This window comes from Callospermophilus lateralis, chromosome 6, assembly GCF_048772815.1.
Source record: "Callospermophilus lateralis isolate mCalLat2 chromosome 6, mCalLat2.hap1, whole genome shotgun sequence".
NCBI lineage: Eukaryota > Metazoa > Chordata > Mammalia > Rodentia > Sciuridae > Callospermophilus > Callospermophilus lateralis.
The window spans coordinates 48175095-48197676 of NC_135310.1; the positions used below are offsets into that span (position 1 = coordinate 48175095).

At 35.2% G+C, this 22582-nt stretch overlaps 1 protein-coding gene across 3 annotated transcripts; it reads left to right on the forward strand.

The window, feature by feature from the left end:
- The first annotated feature begins 274 nt into the window (after positions 1 to 274).
- On the forward strand, positions 275 to 22159 carry LOC143401180 (zinc finger-containing ubiquitin peptidase 1-like). 3 transcript variants are annotated; one of them, XM_076858318.2, is made up of 10 exons: positions 275 to 568; positions 2952 to 3526; positions 10050 to 10160; positions 13049 to 13170; positions 14614 to 14782; positions 17023 to 17211; positions 17501 to 17666; positions 19044 to 19195; positions 20329 to 20549; positions 21990 to 22159. In XM_076858318.2, exons 2-10 carry the CDS (start codon positions 2965 to 2967, stop codon positions 22035 to 22037), a joined length of 1740 nt encoding a protein of 579 aa, XP_076714433.2. In that variant the 5' UTR covers positions 275 to 568; positions 2952 to 2964; the 3' UTR covers positions 22038 to 22159. The 3 variants fall into 3 exon arrangements, with proteins under 3 accessions (XP_076714433.2, XP_076714432.2, XP_076714434.2); XM_076858317.2 differs by having other exon boundaries at positions 275 to 564; XM_076858319.2 differs by lacking the exon at positions 17023 to 17211 and having other exon boundaries at positions 275 to 564.
- The last annotated feature ends 423 nt before the right edge of the window (positions 22160 to 22582 follow it).

A 22582-nucleotide genomic window follows, 5' to 3' on the forward strand; every position in this document is an offset into this window, starting at 1 on the left:
AGAGGACTACTCGAGACGATGAGTAATTTAGGCTCCTATTTGCTCTAAGACCCACCCAATGTATTTGCTCAAATGTGGTATTCAAATCCTTAGAGTCTGATTTCTCTTTTTAGCAGATCAGGTGTTCAAATCTTAATGACAGGATCAAATCTGCTAACGGGAAAGATGCAAAAAATCCAAAAACGAAACAGAAAACAAAAAACAACAACAACAAAAAAATCGCCAAAGCCTACAACTCCCAGAATGCACTGCAACGCAGACCGGCGCGGAGCAGGGAACGCTGGGATTCCTTCCCTCCCGGGCAATGAGGAATTGTTTTCTTTTCTTTTTTTCTTTCTTGAAGGCAGTATTGGGGCTAGGGTTTTGGGGTGTCGCTGATTACTTCTCAGCTGTGAATGTTTGGTATTTGAAGATTTGGAGAGTCTGGCCGTAGTCTTTCAGGCCGGGAGAGGTAGTGGATTCCCCGCGCTCGCTCCTCTGCCCGCGGGACCGACGGCCGGACTGCAGCGCCGGACCCGAAGAGGAAGCCGAGCGGAACGCAGTGTGGCACTTGCTGGACCCCGGGTCGGTAAGAAATGACGGCCCCCGTCTGATTCCTCCGGCTTCAAGTTGTGATCCAGTTAGGGTCTGGATCGGTTTCGTGTTCTAGCTCCGGACCTTGGCGCAGAACTTGGACAGACTCCGCCTGGCGGAAATCCTGCCCCACCCCCTCCCTGACCTGGCACCTTGCCCCGCCCCCTCCCTGACCTGGTACCCTGGGAGACTCCTGCCACTGGCCTTCAGTCTCTCACTTCTGAGCCTTGTCACGTCAAGTGTATCCGGTGCCATGTCCTAGCCGCTAGAATAAACTCTAGTGTGGTGTTCCTAGCACTAGGGAACCAAGAGAACTTCCTTCTAAAATCAGAGACTTGTTTTCACTTGCATGTAGAGAAATGAGGAAAAGGAGGACATGGTGGGAGGCCTGTAAATATATTTAGATGAAGGGAATAATGTCCTTATTTTTATTTTCCTGTTTGTTATAAAAATAGTTCTTAACTGAACAATGGTCTGTAGAAGCAGGGTGGTGGCTGTGATTGTTTACAAATTACTTATTAACACTACCTTGTTCGTAGTCAGTACTTTATTACTTCATAAAATCCAAAAGTAACTGTTAATACAACCCATTTTACAGACCGAACCTCAAAGAGATGACACCACTTAATGGTGAAACCCGAAACTGTAAGACAGTTTTCTAGACTTGGAAATAAGTTTCTATTAGAACCTCTTGTTTCTTCTTCTTTGGGTTGAATACAGGTGGTGGAGCATGACCAGGTTAGCTTTTTGGCTTCCACCTTTCCTCTCTACCTTGTCCTATCGTGGGTTTCTTTATGTGTAGAAAGATATTAAATAATACTTCAATTAGTGCCGCAGTCTCTCGGCTGGGCACAAATCACGAGTCTCCACACAGCTTGTAGATTCAAACAGCAATTCTTTATTCCCGAACTCACACCGGCCGTCTACAAACACGTTCTGGGGGAATCCACGTTCTCTTCCCAAATCCACACTCTGCCCTGATCCACTCTCTCTCAAATCCACTCCTGCCTAAATCCACACCGCATGGGCTTCTGTCTCTCAAAAATATACTGTCTGACCCTAAGCACTCAAGAGGAACTCAGCAGCAGGATACGCCCTATTCCAAAAGAGGAACACCCTAATCTCCTATTACTAAACCACCCTATTCTAAAGGGGAAACACCCTACTCTCCTATTATGCTAAATTGCCCTATTCTAAAGGGGGAACACCCTAAACACGGATCCTGCCCTGGTCCTTGAGCAAGGTCACCTTTCAGAAGTCCTTCCACTAGACAGCATGGGAGTAAGCTGGCAAGGAATTTGTCATACCTACTTGGCTGATGGCTCCCAGCAAATTAGTGTGATATATCTAAAGTTATTGAAATGCCATTAAGATATGTTTAGTTCTCCTTCCCATTATAACCTACCTTAAAGTTCTATATTTAGGTCAATCATTCAATGGGTGACTTCCCCTCCCTCCTCCTTGCAAGCCCTCTGGCACTGGGCTAAATCCACAGCCCCTAGGTTACTTCTCTTTGTTGTCTTTTACCTGACTTGTTTTACCTGGAAATTAAATTTATTTTTAATTGAAATTTTTAGTTGTTGTTGTTTATGCTGAGGCTTCACACATGCTAGGCAAAGGCTCTACTACTGAGCCTTTCCCCCAGACAATTTCTTAAACATATTTTTTTCTACTGCCTTGGACCAGATATACCTTTTGAAATATTTTATTTTTAAAATTATTTGTTTTCATTGTTATTATCTTGGACAGCTTGAAACAGAGTACGTATTGAACATCTCCTATCTGAAGTGCTTGGGTCTGGAAATGTTGTAGATTTGGGATTTTTTTAGGATTTTGGACTACTTACAAATGCATAATGAGATTGATATCTTGAGGAAGGAACCCAAATCTAACCATAAAATTCATGTTTGTTTCATGTGTACCTTTGTTTATGTTTCATAAACAACATATATATATATATATATATATATATATATATATATATATACACACACACACACACACACACACACACACAGTCTGAAAGGAAACAACTTTTATACCTAGTCTGAAAGTTTTTAATGTGCTTGTATTTTAATTGCCACCCATCCTTTGAGGTCAGGTGCAGAATTTTCAATTGAGGCAACATGTCAATGCTCAGAGTTTTCAATTGTGTAGGATTTTGGATTTTCGAATTAGGGATGCCCAACCTGTAAAGAAATTTTGATTGAGATGTCAATAAGTTTGTGTATTTGAGGAACAGTAAGTACATTGAAAATTTCTTCATCATAATAATACAGCACTAACTACCAGAGAATTGTCCTAAATCATTTTATGAAAGGCATTTTTTTTTCAACTCCTACTTTGACACTAAAATAATATTGTGTTCTTTATTCTAGCTACTGCCATACCATGCTTTCCTGTGACATTTGTGGTGAAACAGTAACCTCAGAACCGGATATGAAGGCTCACCTGCTAGTTGTCCACATGGAAAATGAAGTTATATGTCCTTTTTGCAAGTTGTCAGGTGTAAATTATGATGAAATGTGTTTTCATATTGAAACTGCTCATTTTGAGCAGAATACACTAGAGGAAAGAAACTTTGAGAGGATAGATACAATGCAGAATGGAACTTCAAATAACAAGGACAACAGTCTACAGAGTACAGTGGGAGTTAATTCAAATATTCATTCAGCTTGTGCATCTAATCATCCAAAAGGTTCAGCTCAAAGCTTGCCTGAGGATGATACTTTAAAACGTAAAGAAGTTTATTCAGAGAACTTAAGTGAATCTAGAAAATTCCAGGAAAATAGGGGAAAACAGTCTGGCTTATCTGAAATAAAAGAACCAATTTATGAAACAATGTATAGTCCTCCTGAATGTCCATTTTGTGGAAAAATAGAGGAATGTGGTCAAGATATGGAAACTCATGTGAAAACAAAGCATGCCAGTCTTTTAGACACTCCATTAGAAGGTAAAGTGTTCATTTTATTATAAATTATTATAAGTAACAGTAATCTCAGTTTAATATGAAGGGTCTTAAAGTTGGTTTGTGAGATGACTACTTTTAAAACAATCAAGTTTATGTGTATAAAATTATGTGTATTGCCATTATTGCAATACAGAAATACAGTTATGAAGAAGGATTTTGATGCAGATTTATATATAATGTTCCATTGAGATTAGTTTTGGAACTTGTGTTTTACTTCCCCCAGCCCATTGGCATCTAGACTGTCTTAGATTCTGATTTTGTATTAATTTCTTCTTTGACTACATTATCATCAGGGAATACATTATGATATCAGCTCTTTTGAAGTTTTTGAGGCTTATTTTATGGCTCATGTTTCATGGGTGGTTGAGGAAAAAAGTATATTCTGCTTTCTTGGGTAGAGGGTACTTACTATACATGTTACTTAAGATCCTATTGTTTGTGTTTAGATTATCTATTTTCTTGCTGATTTCCTGTCTAGTATTGACTACCAAATTTTTGAGAAGGAATTGTTGAAATCCACATTTATAATTGTAAATTTGCTTATTTTTCCTTTCAGCTCTGTCAGGTTTTACTTATGTATTTTGAGGCTTTATCATTGGTGCATATCAGTTAGGATCTTTTGTCTTTTTTCCCCATATATTTTTATTGATGCATTATAGTTGTACATACTGATTTATGCGTTTTTCTTATTGTCAAGCTTTAAGATTTCTTTGTGTATTTGGATACAGGTGCTTTATATGTATTTTGTGATTATTTCTCCCAGTGTGATGCTTTTAATTTTAATAGTTTGTTTTTCACAGAAGGAAGTGTTAAGCAGAACTTAACATTTGTTTATGACTCATACTTGTGGTGCTATATCTAACAACACAATGCCAGTTTCTAAATGTTTTAGAGTTTTTGCATATCACAGTTAGATTGCTGATCCATTTGAATTAGTAAATGGCATAGTCAGTGTCTAGATTCTCTTTTATGTGTTCCCTAATTGTCAGTGAAATTAATATCTTTTTCACATATATATTTTAATTTCCTCTATTACAAGGTACATGTTACATTTTTTGTATACTTTTCAATTGAGTTAAGTGCATTCTCCAACTGTTGTTATATTCTTGTCCAATTATCTGTTGTCTTTTTTAGTTGTTTTTAAAATATATTCTCAGTACTAGTTCTTTACTGCAGCTGTATTCAATAGGCTATTGGTTATGATTTAATTTTGCTCAGAATTTAACTTTTATTTATATACACTTTACATGTATTGTCTAAAAACATGCTCTTGACTTGAGTTTGTAAATGTATTCTCTATATTTTCTCCTAAAACTCTTCATTCTTTGTTCTTTTTTCCCACCTTTTTAAAATTTCATCTGGATTGTGTATGTAGGTATCAAGTGTACTGTATATGTTGTGAGAATTTGGGATCTAAGTTTTGAGTTTTTCCTTTTATAGAAACCAGGTTTAACACTGATTTTATCTTGTCTTTTTTATTAAATTTTCATATATGTATGGCTCAGTATCTGTTCTTTTAGTGCTATTTTATTTATTTGCTTAACTGTTATGACCTCACTTTCTCACTGTTTTCATAATTATGGCTTTATAACATGTTATTGATATCAGATAAAATAGTTCTTCTTTTTCTTTTCATTATTAACTTAGACATTCTCATTACTTTTGAGTTTTAGAATCTTTTTGTCAAATTCTTTGAAAATTCTGTTGAAATATTTGAAATTATATCAAAGTACATTTCCACGTGAATTTAGGTCATCTTATATCCCTTAATAAATTTTTTTGTTTGTTTTTTCATTGCATATTTGTGCTAGCTTTATCCTGTAGTTCAGTTTCCTTTGCTTTTGTAAATTGGAGTTTTTCTCTTATCTAATTAACTCTTGCCCATTTATAGAAGCACCATCAGTTTCTAAGGTATCTAGTCTTGTTCAAATCTTACTAATTTTGATAGTTGTCTGTTGATTCCTGCCAGTGTTCTAAGTAAATGCTTTTATTATCTACTAATGAAAGAACTAAGGACTGGGACAAGGCCCCCACTGATGATAAGTGCCTGATACTACTCTGTTGTATACTGTTTCCTACAAGTTTCTCAGCAAGCTAGTGCCAAGTTTTTTTTATGGTAGCCTTATGAGTTTGAATGTGTAGTTGAGTGAAAAACAAGCTGATTGTCATTAAAGGTACAAAAATTGCAAAATTAGGTAGTTGGATTTAACTAATATTCAGGTACAATAAATAAAACAAGGGAGTTTGATGTTGGTTTAAAGGAGCAATAGTCATATAAGGAGGCATGGAATCTAGGCTGAAAAATAAAAAGTCAAGAGAGAGGTGATGAGTGATAAAAACATAGGGCCTGCATGTAACTTCTTTTTAGCAGTTTTAATTAAGCCAAAGACTTTAGACTGGTAGAACTAAAAAAAAAAAAAAAAAAAAAAAAAAAAAAATGGTGGGAGGATGAGAAGAGAAATATTTAGAATAGAGATTTCAAAGGTGGGTCAGTTATTGGAGATACAAATGAAGTGTCTATTCTTATTAATGGCTCAGGGTAAAGAAAAAGATTATTGGGAATGAAGGTAAAGAACCATTCCTATGGATATTGAAGTTGCTAAGAATAATCACAATATAGGGGCTAGAAAAAGATGATTGTCATTCAAGGGCTGAAATCTTTAACTAAAAGACATGTCTAAAATTTTAGAAAATATTCACTACTAAGAAGGGGTATGGAATTCTATATTCTAGTGAAACGAGTTAGTGAAAGATGGAGATTTTGAAGAAACAAGGAAGAAAACTGGTTTGAAAATAATGAAAGGGAACAAAAGAGACACTGTTTCTACTTCTGGGACCCTGAATTGTGAAAGAAAAATTGCTTATGTGTGTGTTCAGGAGCTGTCAGGGAAATGAACCAACTAGATTTCAGTTAATGCAAGAAGGTAAAATGAATATTCAGAGAAAAATTGTGGATATAAGAGGCAGACTGATGACAGAATGTGATTTCTGGAGGGTATAATAGGAAACTTTGAGGGAATAAAAATGATAAATAGCTCAGTAAAATGAGTGGATGTACTAAGAATGGTTAGAGCCTTAAGGCACAGCCTCTGATTAATTTGAATGGATTAATTGTTAGAATAGTGACAGAGGTATTATCAGCCCTGGATGGCCAATGACAGCTAACCTGTGGGACATGGACTTTTAGTGGTTTAGTATACAGGGATATGAAGTGTAGTGCTTGCACATTGAGGAAAATTGATGATGAGTTCATACTAGAAGAAATGGAGAGATTGGCTTGCCATAGTGAGTGTGATGCCCAAAAAATGAGGAAAAGCTTCCTTTGGGCATTGGTTCTGAGACATTTTATCATAGAGAACTGACTGAAAGAAATTTTTTTTTTATGTCCTAGCTACAACCTTTTTAATGTCCTTTGTGGAAACTGTATACTTTTATTTCTTAGTGCTGTTTTGGAGAATATTTTTAAAGATTGACTTTCCTCCTGTTAAACATACTTATATTAGATTTTTGCTCTGTAGATGACTTTTATCTCCATTTCTTCACAGATGATTTCTTGAATTTGTGGATTTCCAAATTGTTTTTCATGGCATTTGTGTTAGTGACCTTTTCATAACCCAGACCAAAGTACCTGATCAACAGCTTAAAGAAGGGAAAGTTTATTTCGCTTCACAGTTTTAGAGGTCTTAGTCCATAAACAGCTGACCCCATTGTTTTACATTCTTGAGGCAGAAAGAACATCATGGCCAAAGGGCATGGCAGAGGAAAACCACTTACCTATGGCAGCAAGGAAGCAGACAGAGAGAGACGCACCCCACAGGAAAGATGTACCCTTCTTTCTAGGGTATAACCACAATGTCACACCTCTTAATAGTGCCCCACTTGCCTAGAGTTACCATGCAGTTCATTCAAAATAGGATGGACTAATTAGGCTGTAGCTCTCACAGTCCAATCATTTCACCTGTGGACATTACAGCATTAACACAAGCTTTTGGTGGACACCACATATCCAACCTATAACATTACTCCCCTGGACTCCAAAAGCTTACGACCATCTCACAATGCAAAATATATTTAGTTTATCTCCAAGAAGTCCGTAGTCTTTACAGTTCCAGCATTGCCTAAAAGTCCAAGTCCAGAGTCTCATCTGAGACTCAAGGTAAACTCTTGGCTATGAGCCCCTGTAAAAATCAAAAGAAAGTTACATATATTGAATATACAGTGACACAGTAAATATTCTCATTCCAAAAGGCATAGAAAGGAATATGGACAAACCAGAATACAAACCCAACCAGGCAAATATCCCAGAACTTCTGGTATAGCATGTAGGACACATGACAATGTAATGTGCTCTTCAGAGGGCTTGGGCAGTCTTGCCTCTTTGACCTTTGGTTTTTTTTAGTGACCATAGTCTCTCTTTTAGCCTGGATGTCATCTCAACTGCAGCTTTTCTCTGCAGATAAAAGCATCTCCTAATTCTCGGGGTCTCTATAATGGTTTTGGCTTCACCTTCAGACTTTCACATTATCATCCCCAGGGGCAGTCCATGAGATACCAACCCTACTACACTTTGCCTGGCTCCCAGGTGGTTGAACACAGTGCAGCAACTTCCTAGCCCCCCCTGTACAAGCAGAGCATTCCTGTGATTCTTCTCAAAGGATTAGTCCCTTTTATATCCTCAAGCTTCCAGTGGATGTGGTCTTGCAAATTTCTGAGGTGCCCCTCAAGCCATTTTTTCTTTTGTTTTTGTGCAAAGTAATTAGCATCTCAGTGGTTGTAATTTCTATAAGCATCACACCTTCTTTGGCCCCAGTTTTACATGCACTTTTCTAGCTGAACTGCAAGTTTTAAAAATAATTTAGCTCTGCTTTCTGCTCCCAGTTTTCACAGTAAACCGGGCTAAAAGTTGTCAGCAATATCCGTGTCGTGGCCTGAATGTGGTGCTGCCTTGAAATTTTCTGTGGACATTACAGTATTAATTAGGCTGTCACCTTTAAATTCAGTCTTACTCAAAGTGTCAGGACATGGCAAGATGTAGACAAGTTCTTTGCCAGAATATAATATGAATGATTTCTAGTCTAGTTCCCAAAAGAGTCCTCACTTTTCTTTGAAATCTCATGGACATAGTCTACATTCCTATGGGCATTCTGGTGGTATTAGCTCCTACCAGAATTAGTCATTAAGGTCTGCTTACAAATTCTAAGGCTTCTTTCTTCAGCCCGCATCTCTAAACTTTTCCAAATTCCTCTGCAAACCAGCTCCAAAGGCTTCTAAATCACATTTTCTGGGGAATCAACAGCAAAAGCCCCACTTCTTGGTATCACTATCTGTGTGTGTTAGCTTTTTACTGTCTACTTAAATATCTGACAGGAATAACATAGAGGAGGGAGTTTATATTGACTTTCAGTTTCAGAGGTCTCAGATGGCTGATTCCATTGAGCTGGGCCTAACAGGAGGCAGAACATCATAGCCAAAGAGGATGGCAGAGAAAGTCTGCTCACCTCATGACAGGCAGGAAGGGGGCAGGGGTAAGGAGCCACAAAGAAGATGAACTCTTCAAGGATCACCTCCTCTAGCCACATCCTTCCAGCCTATAGTTACTGACTAGTCCATTCAAACTAGGATGGACTATTTAGGCTATGGCTCTCACCATTCAATCATTTCCCCTCTGAACATTTCTGCATTATCATGGGAGCTTTTGGGGGACACCTCATACCCAAACCTTAATAACGTTGGACCTATGAATATATTTTGTAATTCACATTTAATTATTCAACTTAATGAGGGTTTTCCCTCATATGATCCCCTCCCCATGAAGCAGCTTCATGGTTCTTTCACCTTGGTATTTCACAATCACCACTTTCAAACCAGGCCTTATATTTATGGATTGCCTAGTGATTTCTTTCTATATATACACAAATACATTTCCTCTTTTGTGCCCATTATCCTCTAGGTCTGAGTCTTACAGAGGTACTTCTTCTACATCTCTTCTGGGCAAGCTAGACCTATCTATCTCCAGTGCTGTCAGGTGGATCCTTTTCTTTCATCTCTTCCAAAGTAGACAGTATTATCCCTTTTCCCAGCCTTCTGCTGGATGCTTGAGTTCAGCATCTCACCTTTTGGTGCTGATAATTTATCCCCAAATTCTATGTCTAGACTGGCCCTGCTTTAAGCTTTGGTTTTCCTTTCCATGTTTCTTCTTTTGGTTAAAGATCTTAGAGCTAATTACTATTTTTCTTTTTCTTTTTTTTTTTTTTTTGGAGTGATAAAAGGTTTGTACTATGCTCAGTTCTTCATCTTGATCCTGCAAGTGGAAAAATAACTTTTAAATCCAATTACAGATGGTTTTTATTTATATAATGAGAGTAGTAGGGAATAGACTTAGACATGTTTAACCTAACCACAAAGTGCTTTTATTTATATGGTTAGTAAGTGGTATATAGTCTTTAACATGGAATGAAAAATCTTGAAGTTTTAAAAAGGAAACTGGATTATGTCTCTTATACAGACTGTGTTCAGCCATTCTATGACTGCCCTATGTGTGGGCTCATTTGTACAAATTACGATATTCTCCAGGAACATGTTGACCTGCATTTAGAAGAAAGCAGCATTCGACAAGGTATGTTTATGTGTGAACGATAAAAATGTCTTGATTTAACTTCTGCCTCCTGGGACACATCTAATTTTCATATTAGTTATATAGGGTGAGGGAAATCATAATATTTAAAAATAAATTTGTTCCTTTAAATAATTTTTATCTGTCTGTAACTTTTTCCTTAGAAATATATCACAAAATGTTGTAAAGGATGAATGAACCATGGTGACCAACATCCAAACTAGGGTTGTGCATCCTGGATTTTGCTCAGGGCCAACAATATTTAGAAGGTTCAGACATTTGAGAGAATGAATATTAAACTTTGTTATTTAGAAAGTGTTTCATTTACAAGTTGATGGCATTCTTTTATCAGCTAGAAGTAATAAACTTAGCATTTGGCCACCAGAAATTGTCAACTAGGAAGCTGCCACATGGCACATAATAATTTTCAACATGTTTATGAACTGTGTAACCTGAAAGTCATTTCCAGTACATTTACAGCTGCTCACCCCAGCTTCTAAAATTATTTAGTGGTTAATAATGACTCTATAAAAGTTTTCTTCTGTTCTCTGTCACTTTTAATTGTGACATTAAGTAATTATTATGGTGCCTTAGACATGAAGGTATCTTATATAAGTTTCTCAAACCTGCTGAAGGAAAACATAAAGTAGACCCTAAAAGAAATCAATTGTATTCTATTCTATTTCTGTTTTTAAAGGATTATAGATAATTCCCAGTAATAGGAAGATTTCTTAGTAACCAGTATCATGAGCCTAGTACCAGAATCAATGATTTCCATGCACAGCAAAATCTGTTCAGTCAGCCCAGCCCCTAGGTGCAAGTTAGTTGAGTACAGATAGAATAGTCTGCTATCCTGATCGTTCTGTACCACTTATTTCAGTTGGTGATCTGCATTCCCTTAGACAAGATTGTAAGGGAATACTGGGAAAAAAATACCCTTTTGAAGTTGACTATCTGGTAATTCTTATTGTGTTTATGATAGGCTTTCTATGATTACATATATTATGTAAGCCTGTTGTGGGTAATAAAATAAAGATATGATTCAAGCAAATCACTGTATCTTTTGTTAAGGTAGACTAAAAATTAATCACCAAGTGCATATTCCAAGAATGGAAAGAGGAACCAAATAGGAAGATATAGCAGTGGCTGAGAGGTTTGAAAAGAAAGAATTTTTCAGCTACATAATTAAGCCATCAAGTTGGGAGATGGTAACTTATCTGGATTGAGGAATGCACAGACAAGTGGTGAAGCATTTCTTCTGGTGTGTCTGTGAGAATATTTCCAGAGGAGATTGGCATGTGTCAATGAATTGAGTGGGGAACACCTGCCTTCTAAGTGGGCAAGTACCATCTAATTGACCATGGGCCTGGATGGACCAGGAAAGCTGAAGAAGGGGAATTTTCTGCCTTTTTCTTCTTCATTGGAGCCAGTTGTCCATCTGCTGCCCTTGTTCATCAAATTTCAGATTTGCACCAGTGGCCTTTCTAGAGTTCTTGAGCCTTTGGCCTTGAACTTGACCTTGCACCCTTAGTATCCCAGGTTTGATGGTGGGTTACTTGGCTTTCCATCACTGTGACAAAATACCTAATAAAGTCAACTTAAAGGAGGAAAGATTTATTTTGGCTCATAGTGTTAGATGTTCCAATTTATGATCACTTGGCTTTATTGTTCAGATGAGGCAGAACATTATAGTGGGGAGCACGAGGTAAAGCAGAACTGCTCACCTCCTGGCTGCTAGGAAGTGGATAGAAAGAAAGCATGAAAGGAAGGGCCAGAGGTAAAAACATACCCTTCAAAGACCCACCTCCATTGACCTCCTTCCTTTTCCAACTGGGACATGCTCTACCTCCAAATATCACAACTAATATTACCAAGTCTTTAGCCCATGGCCTTTGGGGAACATTTCAGATCTGAACCATAACAGGTGGCCTCTTGGCTTCTTAGACTGAGCCACACTACTGGATTTTCTAGTTTTCCAGATTACAAAATATTGTGGAACTTTTCAGTTTCTGTGATCATGTGAATTAATCCTGTAATCAATCCCTTCATGTATACATACACATACATATTCTCATTCTGTCTGTCTCCCTTTCCCTCCCTCCCCTCTCGGTTACATTTCTCTCAAGAACCCTGACTAAAAACATGGTGTCAAGGTGACAAGGTACTGGCTCCAAGGCATCTGAAGGAAACTAGGAGAGAGGAAGGCAGGGCAAGATGTTGAAAAGTTATATAATTTGTTTGAGGCCAAACTGTAAGTTATTATTTAGCACTTATACTTTGAAAATGTAAATTTTTATGCTCTTTATTACTGCCTCTCTCCCTATCCTTACTATTTCTTTGAAAAATCAATCTGCCTTGTTTATGTTAAGGAACATTAATGAAGAGTATTACTTCTTCAAATTTTGGTTTCCTCAGTAGATAATAACCTACTTCATAAGGTTGTCATAAAGATAATGAAAAACACCTGTTACAGCTTAAACAGTCAATGACTATTAGGTATTGATGAAATAGAGGTTATTTCCTTAGCAAAAGCAGTTCTGAGTTCTGCCAGAATTGTACTCCATGGTTCAATATCACAGTCATGAATAAATGACAAACAATATCAGTAACTTTTTAAAAAATAATTGATAGTAAGCTTTGATTTGGGCAGTTTTATTATTTTTTTATTTTATTTTTTGGGAGGGTACTGGAGATTGAACTCAAGGGCAGTTGACCATTGAGCCACATCCTCAGCCCTATATTGTATTTTAATATAGTGAGACCCTGTCTCACTGAGTTGCTTAGTTCCTCACTTTTGCTGAGGCTAGCTTTGAACTCGTAATCCTCCTGCCATAGTCTTCCGAGCTGCCAGTTATTTTATTCTTAACATTACTTTACTAAATATCTAATAGGCATGGATAGAGTCCAGTGTTCTGGTGATCTAGAATTGGCTCACCAACTTCAACGAGAAGAAGACAGTAAGAGGAGATCTGAAGAATCAAGACAAGAAATGGAAGAATTTCAGAAACTGCAGGTGCAAAGATTAATAACAGTTATAATATTTTGATTTGGTAGAGTTCTTATTTCTAAAATATGCTTTCAACACTTTATTCTATTATTTTTGCCCTTATTAAAAACATTTTTTGGGCTGGGATTGTGGCTCAATGGTAGAGCGCTTGCCCAGCATTTGGGGGCACTGGGTTCATTTCTCAGCACCACAATTTTCTTTCCAGATTGAAAAAAAAAAAATGGAAATATAGTGATTGAGTAATTTGCCCAGAGTTAGACAGTTATTAGGCGGTAAAGTCTTGATTCAAACCTGTGTAGGTCAATAGAGAAATTATGAAACTTGAGACTTAGAATTTAAATACTTGTATAAATACTTAGACATGAATGGTAACTTAGAAAAAATGACTCTTGAGTTCTAGATTTTTTTATAGGTTGTAATTTTAGGCATTTAGAAAGAACCATTTGTAATACAAAGTGCAGTTTAATGATATTGAAACTGTGTTTACCTTAGGTGAATTTAATATTTGTTGAGCTAGACTGTTACATTTTTAATGGATTTATATTTTTCATAGTTTTTTAAAATTTCTAATTTGTGAACCATAGTGTTATTTGGGCTAATAATGCTCACAGAGTTTTTTTCCTATGTATTTTAGAATAATGTATAAATAATAAGTGTTTATAATCAAATAGTTTTGAAAGTATTCAATTAAACTAGTTTGACTACACCTCTTAAAGCCTTTAATATACCAGTATACATTATAAATATAATTTTCCCAGATTTGTTGACCTCTTGTCTTTTTTCTGCAATATCTCACGCATGGCTATTTTTCCATGAAATGTGCTTTGGAAAAATCTAATTTCAGATTTTGTTTCTACTAGTGATTCATTTATTCACAAAACATTTTTCCACCAGGATTTGGAGGAGGAAAAAAAATGGCTTTTCCTAAGTCTTTTGGGGATAATATAAAATGCAAAATACCTTTTCAACATTATCAGTACCAAAAACTTCCAGTATTTATGGAGGTTTCTTATATAACTACTATGTAACATGATTGGGAGAATGAGTTATTGATTAAGTAGGTCTTTGCGGATCAGCTTGGCAGCAAATTAAAAGAACTGACAAATTTCCTTGAAAACGTCAGTAGTGTGTTCACAACTCTTCTGCCTTTTACAGTATCTTTAGAAGAAGGACGGAACCTCTGTTTTCCCTACTATAAGGAAACAAAGTGTTTGTTTATGGAGAATGGCCATAGTAGTCGTTCAATAATTAAGTTGAAAATTTCATGTGTGTGCACAGGCGCACACATGTGCTCTATAGTTCTCATAAAAATCTTTAAGTTGATTTATGTAAAAACCTGTAAACCAGAATGTTTTGATATACATTTCCAAATAAATAAAACTGGCAAGTTTCCATTTCATTAATGTACAGGAACATAAAAATTATGCCCTTTGTTTTTATGTTCAATAGCGACAATACGGTTTAGATAATTCTGGAGGATACAAACAACAACAGTTACGAAATATGGAGATTGAAGTAAATAAGGGTAGGATGCTTCCATCTGAATTTCACAGAAGAAGAGCTGAAATGATGGAATCGCTAGCTCTTGGTACTGATGATGGAAAAACAAAAACTTCTGGTGGGTACTTTTACATCAAAATCATAGTTTTAATATTGCATATACCACTGAGGTAATAAAATCATTTAATTTTGTTGGATTTTCGCAATCCAAGGTTATATGGTATGAAGTGAGAGTAAGTTCAAATAGTGTGCTAATCATCTAGTAGACTAATGCTAATAGAAACCTAGTAGGAGCCATATTCAGAGTTAAATATTTCAGAGCCATGTTAAAAAAAAGTAAAAAGACACAGGTAAAATTATAGAAGCCCAGGTTCCTAGATCTGCAGTGGGGTTATGGCCTGACAAACGAATTGTAAGTTGAAAATATCTTATGTTGAAAATGCATTTTATACACCTAAGTTGCCGAACATCATAGCTTAGCAATACAGAACCCTGTAGGATGTCAGTAGTTTATCTTTGTAATGTCATGACTGACTATGAACTGTAGCTCACAGCTGTTACCCAGCATCTGGAGAGAATATCTTACTCCACATCCACAGCTCAGGGAAAGACCAAAATTTAAAGTACACTATGTAAAATTCAAAGTGTACTATGGTAGTCAAAAAGTTGTGTTGCACCATCATAATTCTATCATTTTAAGAGTTTAAACCCAGTGTACCAAAAATATTATTGTAACATGCAATCAATATTAAGAACTATTAATGAGATATTTAACATTCTTTTTACATTCTTTTGAATCCAGTATGTGTTTTTTATTTTATAGCACACCTGTATTAGAAGAGTCACATTTCAAATGCTTAGTAGTCACCTGTAGCTAATAGCTAGTCTATGTTCAGTACATTTTTTTGGATTCTAAAAGTTTTTTATACATTATGTCACTTACCTTGAAACAAACATCCTCTTGTGTATTGTTACATATTCTGCATGAGATTATTTCGCTTAGGTTAAATAATTTTCTGAAGGCAAGGTTATATAGTTGTTATTGGCCCAGCCAGTATTCATAATCAAGTCAGCCTTATTCCAAAGCATGTATTTCTCCTGACAAGTGGTTATTTAAATTGCTTTTTTGTATATATGTTAGGGTAGTAAAAAAATTTGTATAAAAATATATTTGTATGAACTATTCCCCTCAGTGTTTTTTTTTTTTTTAATCTGAATGTTTTGTCACATTCTTTAACATTTTTAAAGCTGTTAACTCTTTCATTGTATTTTAAATCCTGGTGTACCCCTCACTGATTTTAATTCCTACTCCCAACAAAAGGAATCATTATCATTAATTTTGTGCTTGTTAATCTGATGGATGTTTTACTACTCTTACTAAATATGTACATCCCCATAAATATTACATACTATTTATATGCATTTAATCTTCATAATAATGGGATATAAAATGTATGCTCCAAATTGCTTTACTCAAGTATATTGATTCTTATAGCTGTACTCCATTAATTTTAGCTGCAGTATAGTATTCCTTATATGAATTCTATACCACTTAAACCTTTGATCTACCTTCTTAAAGACAAAAGTTCATCTTCTTTTAGGATATCCATCATTCAAATAAAAAGCATTTGGCTCTTGTCATTTTGGTGCCACATGTTATAAGAAAGTATGGGGAAAAAAACAAGAAAGTATGGGCTATGTAAGTAAGATATCCCTGCCCATAAACTTTATAGAGTCCTTACAGTATGTAAAATATATGCACAGAACTGTAGTATTCTGTGACAAAATGTGGCTAGTACCTAGAGGGCACAAAAAATAAATGCAGTGATTATTCAGAAAAACAAGACCAAAAAAGGATCCTTGAGAACAGTACCATTTGATCCTTGAAGGATCTGTGTGATTCTAAACACAAGGAGAATATACTGAAATAAAGGTAAATTTAAGGATTGCTTGCAGTAGGCTTCATGTACCATCAACTAATACTATTTTGTAGGTTATAGAGAGGTATTGTTTTTGATTGGGAGCAAATTGTTGAGAACCGAATGGTCTCCAACAGTATATATTATAAAATGACGCAAGGAAAGCTTTCATACAACGGTTCTACTTTTATGTGTTGAGTCCTGCGGATGTGGAGGTATGAAATATAAACAACTTTAGTTCAGTGTAACAAATAATTTTCTAGTGTCAGGAAACTTGGATTGTAGTAATAAGCAAGGTCACGAACTAAAGTTGTATCCGTAAGAAGATAAAGAAAGATATGGAATGGTTAGGATTTAGCTATGTAGTTTGAGGATGGAGTTGGTATAGAGCCATATGATGGTGGAAACAAATCCTTCTACATCTTCTCTCTTTTCTTAGGAATTATTGAAGCCCTTCATAGATATTATCAGAATGCTGCCACAGATGTGAGGCATGTGTGGCTTTCTTCGGCAGTGGATCACTTTCATTCATCCTTAGGGGACAAAGGTTGGGGTTGTGGTTACAGAAATTTCCAAATGCTACTTTCATCATTATTACAAAATGATGCCTATGATGAATGCTTGAAAGGTATGAAAATACTGAACTCTGAGCTTGTCTCTGATATAATACACATATGAAATGGAGTGAATTAAAATGTAACATACATAATTAATAGCTTTAACAAAGTGGTGCTTTAGTGGATATTACGTAAGAAACTTGAAATCTGATTGAAGGGACAGAATTATGTAGTGGATATTAGGAATAACTGTCTTAAATTCATATTGTGGACTCCTTCACAGTATATGACATACTGCCAAGTGATTTTGTTCAGTACTTTATTAACTGTCATGTACTTTATTTGCTAAAATAATTTTAGGTATGTCAGTTCCTTGCATTCCAAAAATTCAGTCTATGATTGAAGATGCGTGGAAGGAAGGTTTTGATCCTCATGGGGCCTCTCAACTTAATAACAAGTTACAGGGAACAAAGGCCTGGATTGGAGCATGTGAAGTATATACACTCCTGACCTCCTTGAGGGTAAAGTATGTACCTGAAAATTTCAGTTTAATGCCATTGCTATATCTTTTAGTTTTTTGGTAGTTTTTTTTTTTTGTTTTGTTTTTTCCCAAAATTTTGTTTTTATCCAAGAGATATATATAGGTAGGGAAAACCAGCACCTTATTTTAGGTCTCATGCTCTTTGTATTCTCAAGTCCAATTTTTCACAGGCAATTTTTACTCCCATTGTTTTTAAATAACGTGCATTTTAGCTGTTTCTTGTTTTATCAGTTGTAGACAGTATCGATTGCTTTTTTAAAAATTGTTCTACCTGCTCACTCTTAGTCTAACATGACTTAGTTGGTTTCTATTAAAGACAGAGTTTACATTATAATTGCATAAATATTGCTGATTGCTGATTTTCTTCCCTTCCTGAAAAGATTTCTGAAATTTTTCTTAATCATTGCCTTTCCTTTTCCCTTTTACTATTTGAGTTACATATTCCTTTTTATTAATACATTCTGAATTTCTGTTTAAATGTCTTCTTCTGTATAAAATTATACTCTGTAGGGTACTATTCACTATTTTAAATCTAAATATGAAATCAGACTGCTGACCCCAAAGCACTGTTCCTACATCTAAATAGTTTATCCATAAGTTTATTTGAGCACCCGAAACTCAGTAATTAGCTGCAAGTTCTTAGCATTAAATTTAATGTGACAGAGGTTAGCAACCAGTACAATTTGGATATTTTGGAAATTTATTGCCAAGAGAGACAAGAATAGGCTGTCTTGTGCTGTGGTTTGAAGTGATATTCTGTTAATGCTTTGGGTTATACTTGATCTTTGTAAAATAGTTGTTGAATATTATAACCAGTATTTACTCAAGGGTGACCTTTCTTGACGGAGGCACACCATCATTAACTGGTGCCAAGTAGGAGATAGATAAAAGGACAGATGTGGGTTCACACACAGGTTCCTATGATCTTTACGTATATTCTTGTCTGTTATTAGAATTTGAGAAAATTAAAAGTATTCTGTATATTATTAGTGCATACAAATGGCTATTGAGGAAATAAAATCAGAAGTCAGCTTTAAACTGATCATCAGGGTTAAAGAATTTAGAATAAAAACTGTGTCCTGATTATGTGTTGATTACTTAAAAATCAAGCATGATATTCATTTACTATTCAAGGAGATTTTATATGTCAGCAAATATTGTAACCTTTAGGTCAGACATAAATCTTGTTGTGAATAGTTATTTAAATAATTGTTTCTCCCACAAAGATAATAATTTTCCAGTTAAATAATAAAAATTTATCATCTTCTTTCTTCCTTCCTAGAAAGAATTAGCAGATCTAAAAATTTTTTTGTCTTTGATAATTACATCAGTGAAAGTCCATTTTGTCAATTTTTTTATTAGGTGCCGTATTATTGATTTTCACAAGTCAACTGGTCCTTCAGGTACACACCCTCGTTTATTTGAATGGATCCTGAACTATTATTCTTCAGAGAGAGAAGGGAATTCCAAGGTAGTATGGACATCTAAACCTCCTATCTATCTCCAGCATCAAGGTTAGTATGACTCATAAAACAATGTTCTTTGGAAGACAACACATTGTCTATCACTTTTGGACAATTTAAGTTTCCGATAATAGGGAGGAGGGAGAATATTGTGACAATACTCTCGTTTTCAGAGCTACTGGGTCATTACAGTACATTTTTGGGTAATGAAGGATCATATTCCTGGCATTTTAAGGGTCTTTGGAACTCATCATTTCTTGGATTTTGTTTCTTTTCTTTCCTTTCTTTTTTCTTTTTGTTGTTATTGTTGTTGTTTGGTATCATTGATAGAAACCAAGGCCTGGTGCATGCTAAGCAAGTACTCTACCACTGAGCCATATCCTCAGCTCGTCATTTTCTTTGCTTCACTCTTCTTATGTCACTTAAGTGAAGCATTCTTTGCTTCACTCTTCTTATGTCACTTAAGTGAAGCATTTTCTGGCCCCACCTTATTTAAAACTGCAACTCCTTTTCCCAACTACCCACTACTGGTATTTCCTTCACTTCTTTACCTTGTTTACAGCGTCTATTATTATGTAAGGCATTTTTGTCAGTTTTGTTTGCTGTTATGTTCTTTGCTGCTGAAATAGTGCCTGGCAGAGAGATACTTGATCAAGTTTGTTAAATGGATGATTTGAATTGACAGAATAAAGAGACATAATCATTGAATAGGAATACAAACCATAGGAGATTAAGCCCTCCCCATTGATATCTAGTATATATAAATTTACTTCTGTTTCCCTTTAGGAACTATATTTTTGTTCTGGGAAAGTCAATTTCAAGCCATTTTATTTAAGATAATTTGATTAAAGAAGAGGGAAAGAAAAGGGGATCAAAAGACTAGGAAAGGGAAAGGAAAATTGGTGGAGTGGAAGCAGAATTTTTTTGTAATGAAGCCTTTAGAAAACTAAAATTGAACAAAAACCCCCTAAAGAACAAGCAAGTTGAACTGATTACTTTGTGCATTAGGAGAGGTCTCAGGTATAGACACGTTAATGGCTGACCGTATTTATATTCTAAACACACATATATATGTCCATACAATATTCATATATACAGAGAACAGGAATATATATACATTAATATCTGTGTGTGTATAGCAGAAGGTGGATGTGACATATATTGGTTACTTTATATTTTAATAGGTCATAGTCGGACAATTGTTGGAATTGAAGAGAGAAAAAACAGAACATTATGTTTATTGATATTTGATCCTGGATGTCCTTCTCGAGAAATGCAGAAACTATTACAGCAAGACATAGAGGCTAGCAGTCTCAAGCAACTTCGGAAATTTGTGGGAAATTTAAAGCATAAGCAATACCAGATAGTGGCAGTAGAGGGTACTCTTTCTTCAGAGGAAAAAGTTGTAAGTATGATGCTTGAATGGGAAAAACTTTAAAATTTCTAGTTAAAATTAGTATTATCCCTTTGTATCTCCTAACATCTCATTCTGTTTCATTAAGTAGACAAAGCATTTGTTTCTATATCACTGAGTTTCTGGAATGGATATCTTTTAAACTTTGTTGTTGTTGTAGATAAACATACAGTATCCTTATTTATTTTTATGTGGTGCTGAGGATTGAACCCAGTGCCCCACGCGCGCAAGGCATGTGCTCCACCACTGCACTATAGCCCCAGTCCCTCTTTTAAACTTAAAAGCAACTTTCAATTGCTTTATACAGCTTCATAAAAATATTTAATTTCATAATATTTAGCTTAATTTTAATATATGAGTTATGAACATAACAATAAATTTGGTAAAAATATATCTTAATCTATAGACCGAACTCATAGTGGTTTTATAATTCTTCTTTAGTAAAATATGACTTGCAGGATTCCTGAGGCTCTGTTTTATGAACTTGAGCTTGTTATTGATACACAGTTCTAGAATTTAGACTTGCCACTTGCTTTTATACCTCATATTTAAGTGATGTGTGATGTGTTACAGAAAAAAATTTCTAGAAATGGAAAAACCTGCATGTATTATGAACTGAAGCTAAATTATAGCACATCAAATTTAGAAAATGCACAGGCCCCAAAATCTTAAGAAAGGTGCTCCTATTTGAGTACTTTATGTTGTTTTACTTCTCTTTAAAGGCAGAGGAGACAGAGAACTATAGAAGAACATAACCCTCTTGTATTTCCTATTTTACTATATTTGTATATGCATATATATGTGTGTGTGTGTGTGTATATATATACACATATATATGTATATATATATGTTTATTTTTACTGGGAGTTGAACTCAGGGGGCTCAACTACCAAGCTACAACCCTAACCCTTTGTATTTTTTATATTGAGACAAGGTCTCACTAAGTTGCCTAGGGTATCATTGAATTTGTACTCCTTCTTCCTCAGTCTCCCAAGTAACTGGAATTACAGACCTATACTAGTTTTCATCTACCCCTGGTAGAGGGAAACGGTTTTCTTAAAGTTTCTTGGTTCTATAACTCGCTATTGCTCTCCTCTTTTGTTGTTCTCTTCCCCTCTCCCCATCCTGTTTTTTCCGCTGTGAGCCAGCACTTTTACTTTTAACTCATTATGCCTTAAATAATTACATTTTCTTTTTATTTCATTCTGTTTTGTCTTTATTTTGAATGTTCTTGAATTCCTTTATGGCTTGGCTTTTTAAAAAACTGTTTATTATTAATTTTATAAGTTTGAGGCTGGAATTTTCCTTTAGGAATTTTCATTACTTGAAGAAGATTCAGATTTTATTTTTATCTTAGAATAATACTTAATATATAATATAATTAGTTAATTTCTAGCTTACAATTAATACATTTTAAAATTCCCTTTCAAGGCCAGGAGACAAGCTTCTCAAGTCTTCACAGCAGAGAAGATTCCTTGAAGAATTGAGTATTTTAATGATTGTGGAATTATACTTCGTTTTCCTAATTCAGATATTGAACTCCTTAATAAAATTTAAGAATCTGAATTCTCTAAGTACTCAACATATAATTTAATTTCTAAAATGCCTTTATTAAATTATACCTGTAGTACTTTCTTATTTAGTAATTATTTCAATAAAATGTCTCGTTTGCATTATGAGTTTTGTTTTTCTTATGTATGTTTCAGAAATCTACTTTGTATTATCGTTATAAGCTAATATGTATTAGGTCTTTACTTCTATTAGGTGCTCTTAGTATTTGAATCTGTTAATTAGTTAGTCTTCAGAATAGTTCTTTGAGACAGTACTATTATTATGCCTACAAGGAAGCTGAAGCTCAGAGAGGTTAGCAGTTTGCCCAAGAAAATTATCGTGATCCAAGATATAAACACAGGTTGTCTCCAAGTCCTGTGTTTAATGTGTCCTATAGGAAAGGGACTTCCAAATTCTGGTTGAATGTCTTGTATGATTCCAAGCAAGAATGCTGCATTGGTCAACATCAGCAG

What these genes read in the sequence shown, in the direction of transcription:
- LOC143401180 (XM_076858318.2), top strand. Translation starts at nt 2,965, where the DNA reads ATGCTTTCCTGTGACATTTGTGGTGAAACAGTAACCTCAGAACCGGAT. An exon ending in TTTAGACACTCCATTAGAAG is followed by an intron (nt 3,527 to 10,049) that starts GTAAAGTGTTCA and finishes TCTCTTATACAG; the next exon opens with ACTGTGTTCAGCCATTCTAT. An exon ending in AAGAATTTCAGAAACTGCAG is followed by an intron (nt 13,171 to 14,613) that starts GTGCAAAGATTA and finishes TATGTTCAATAG; the next exon opens with CGACAATACGGTTTAGATAA.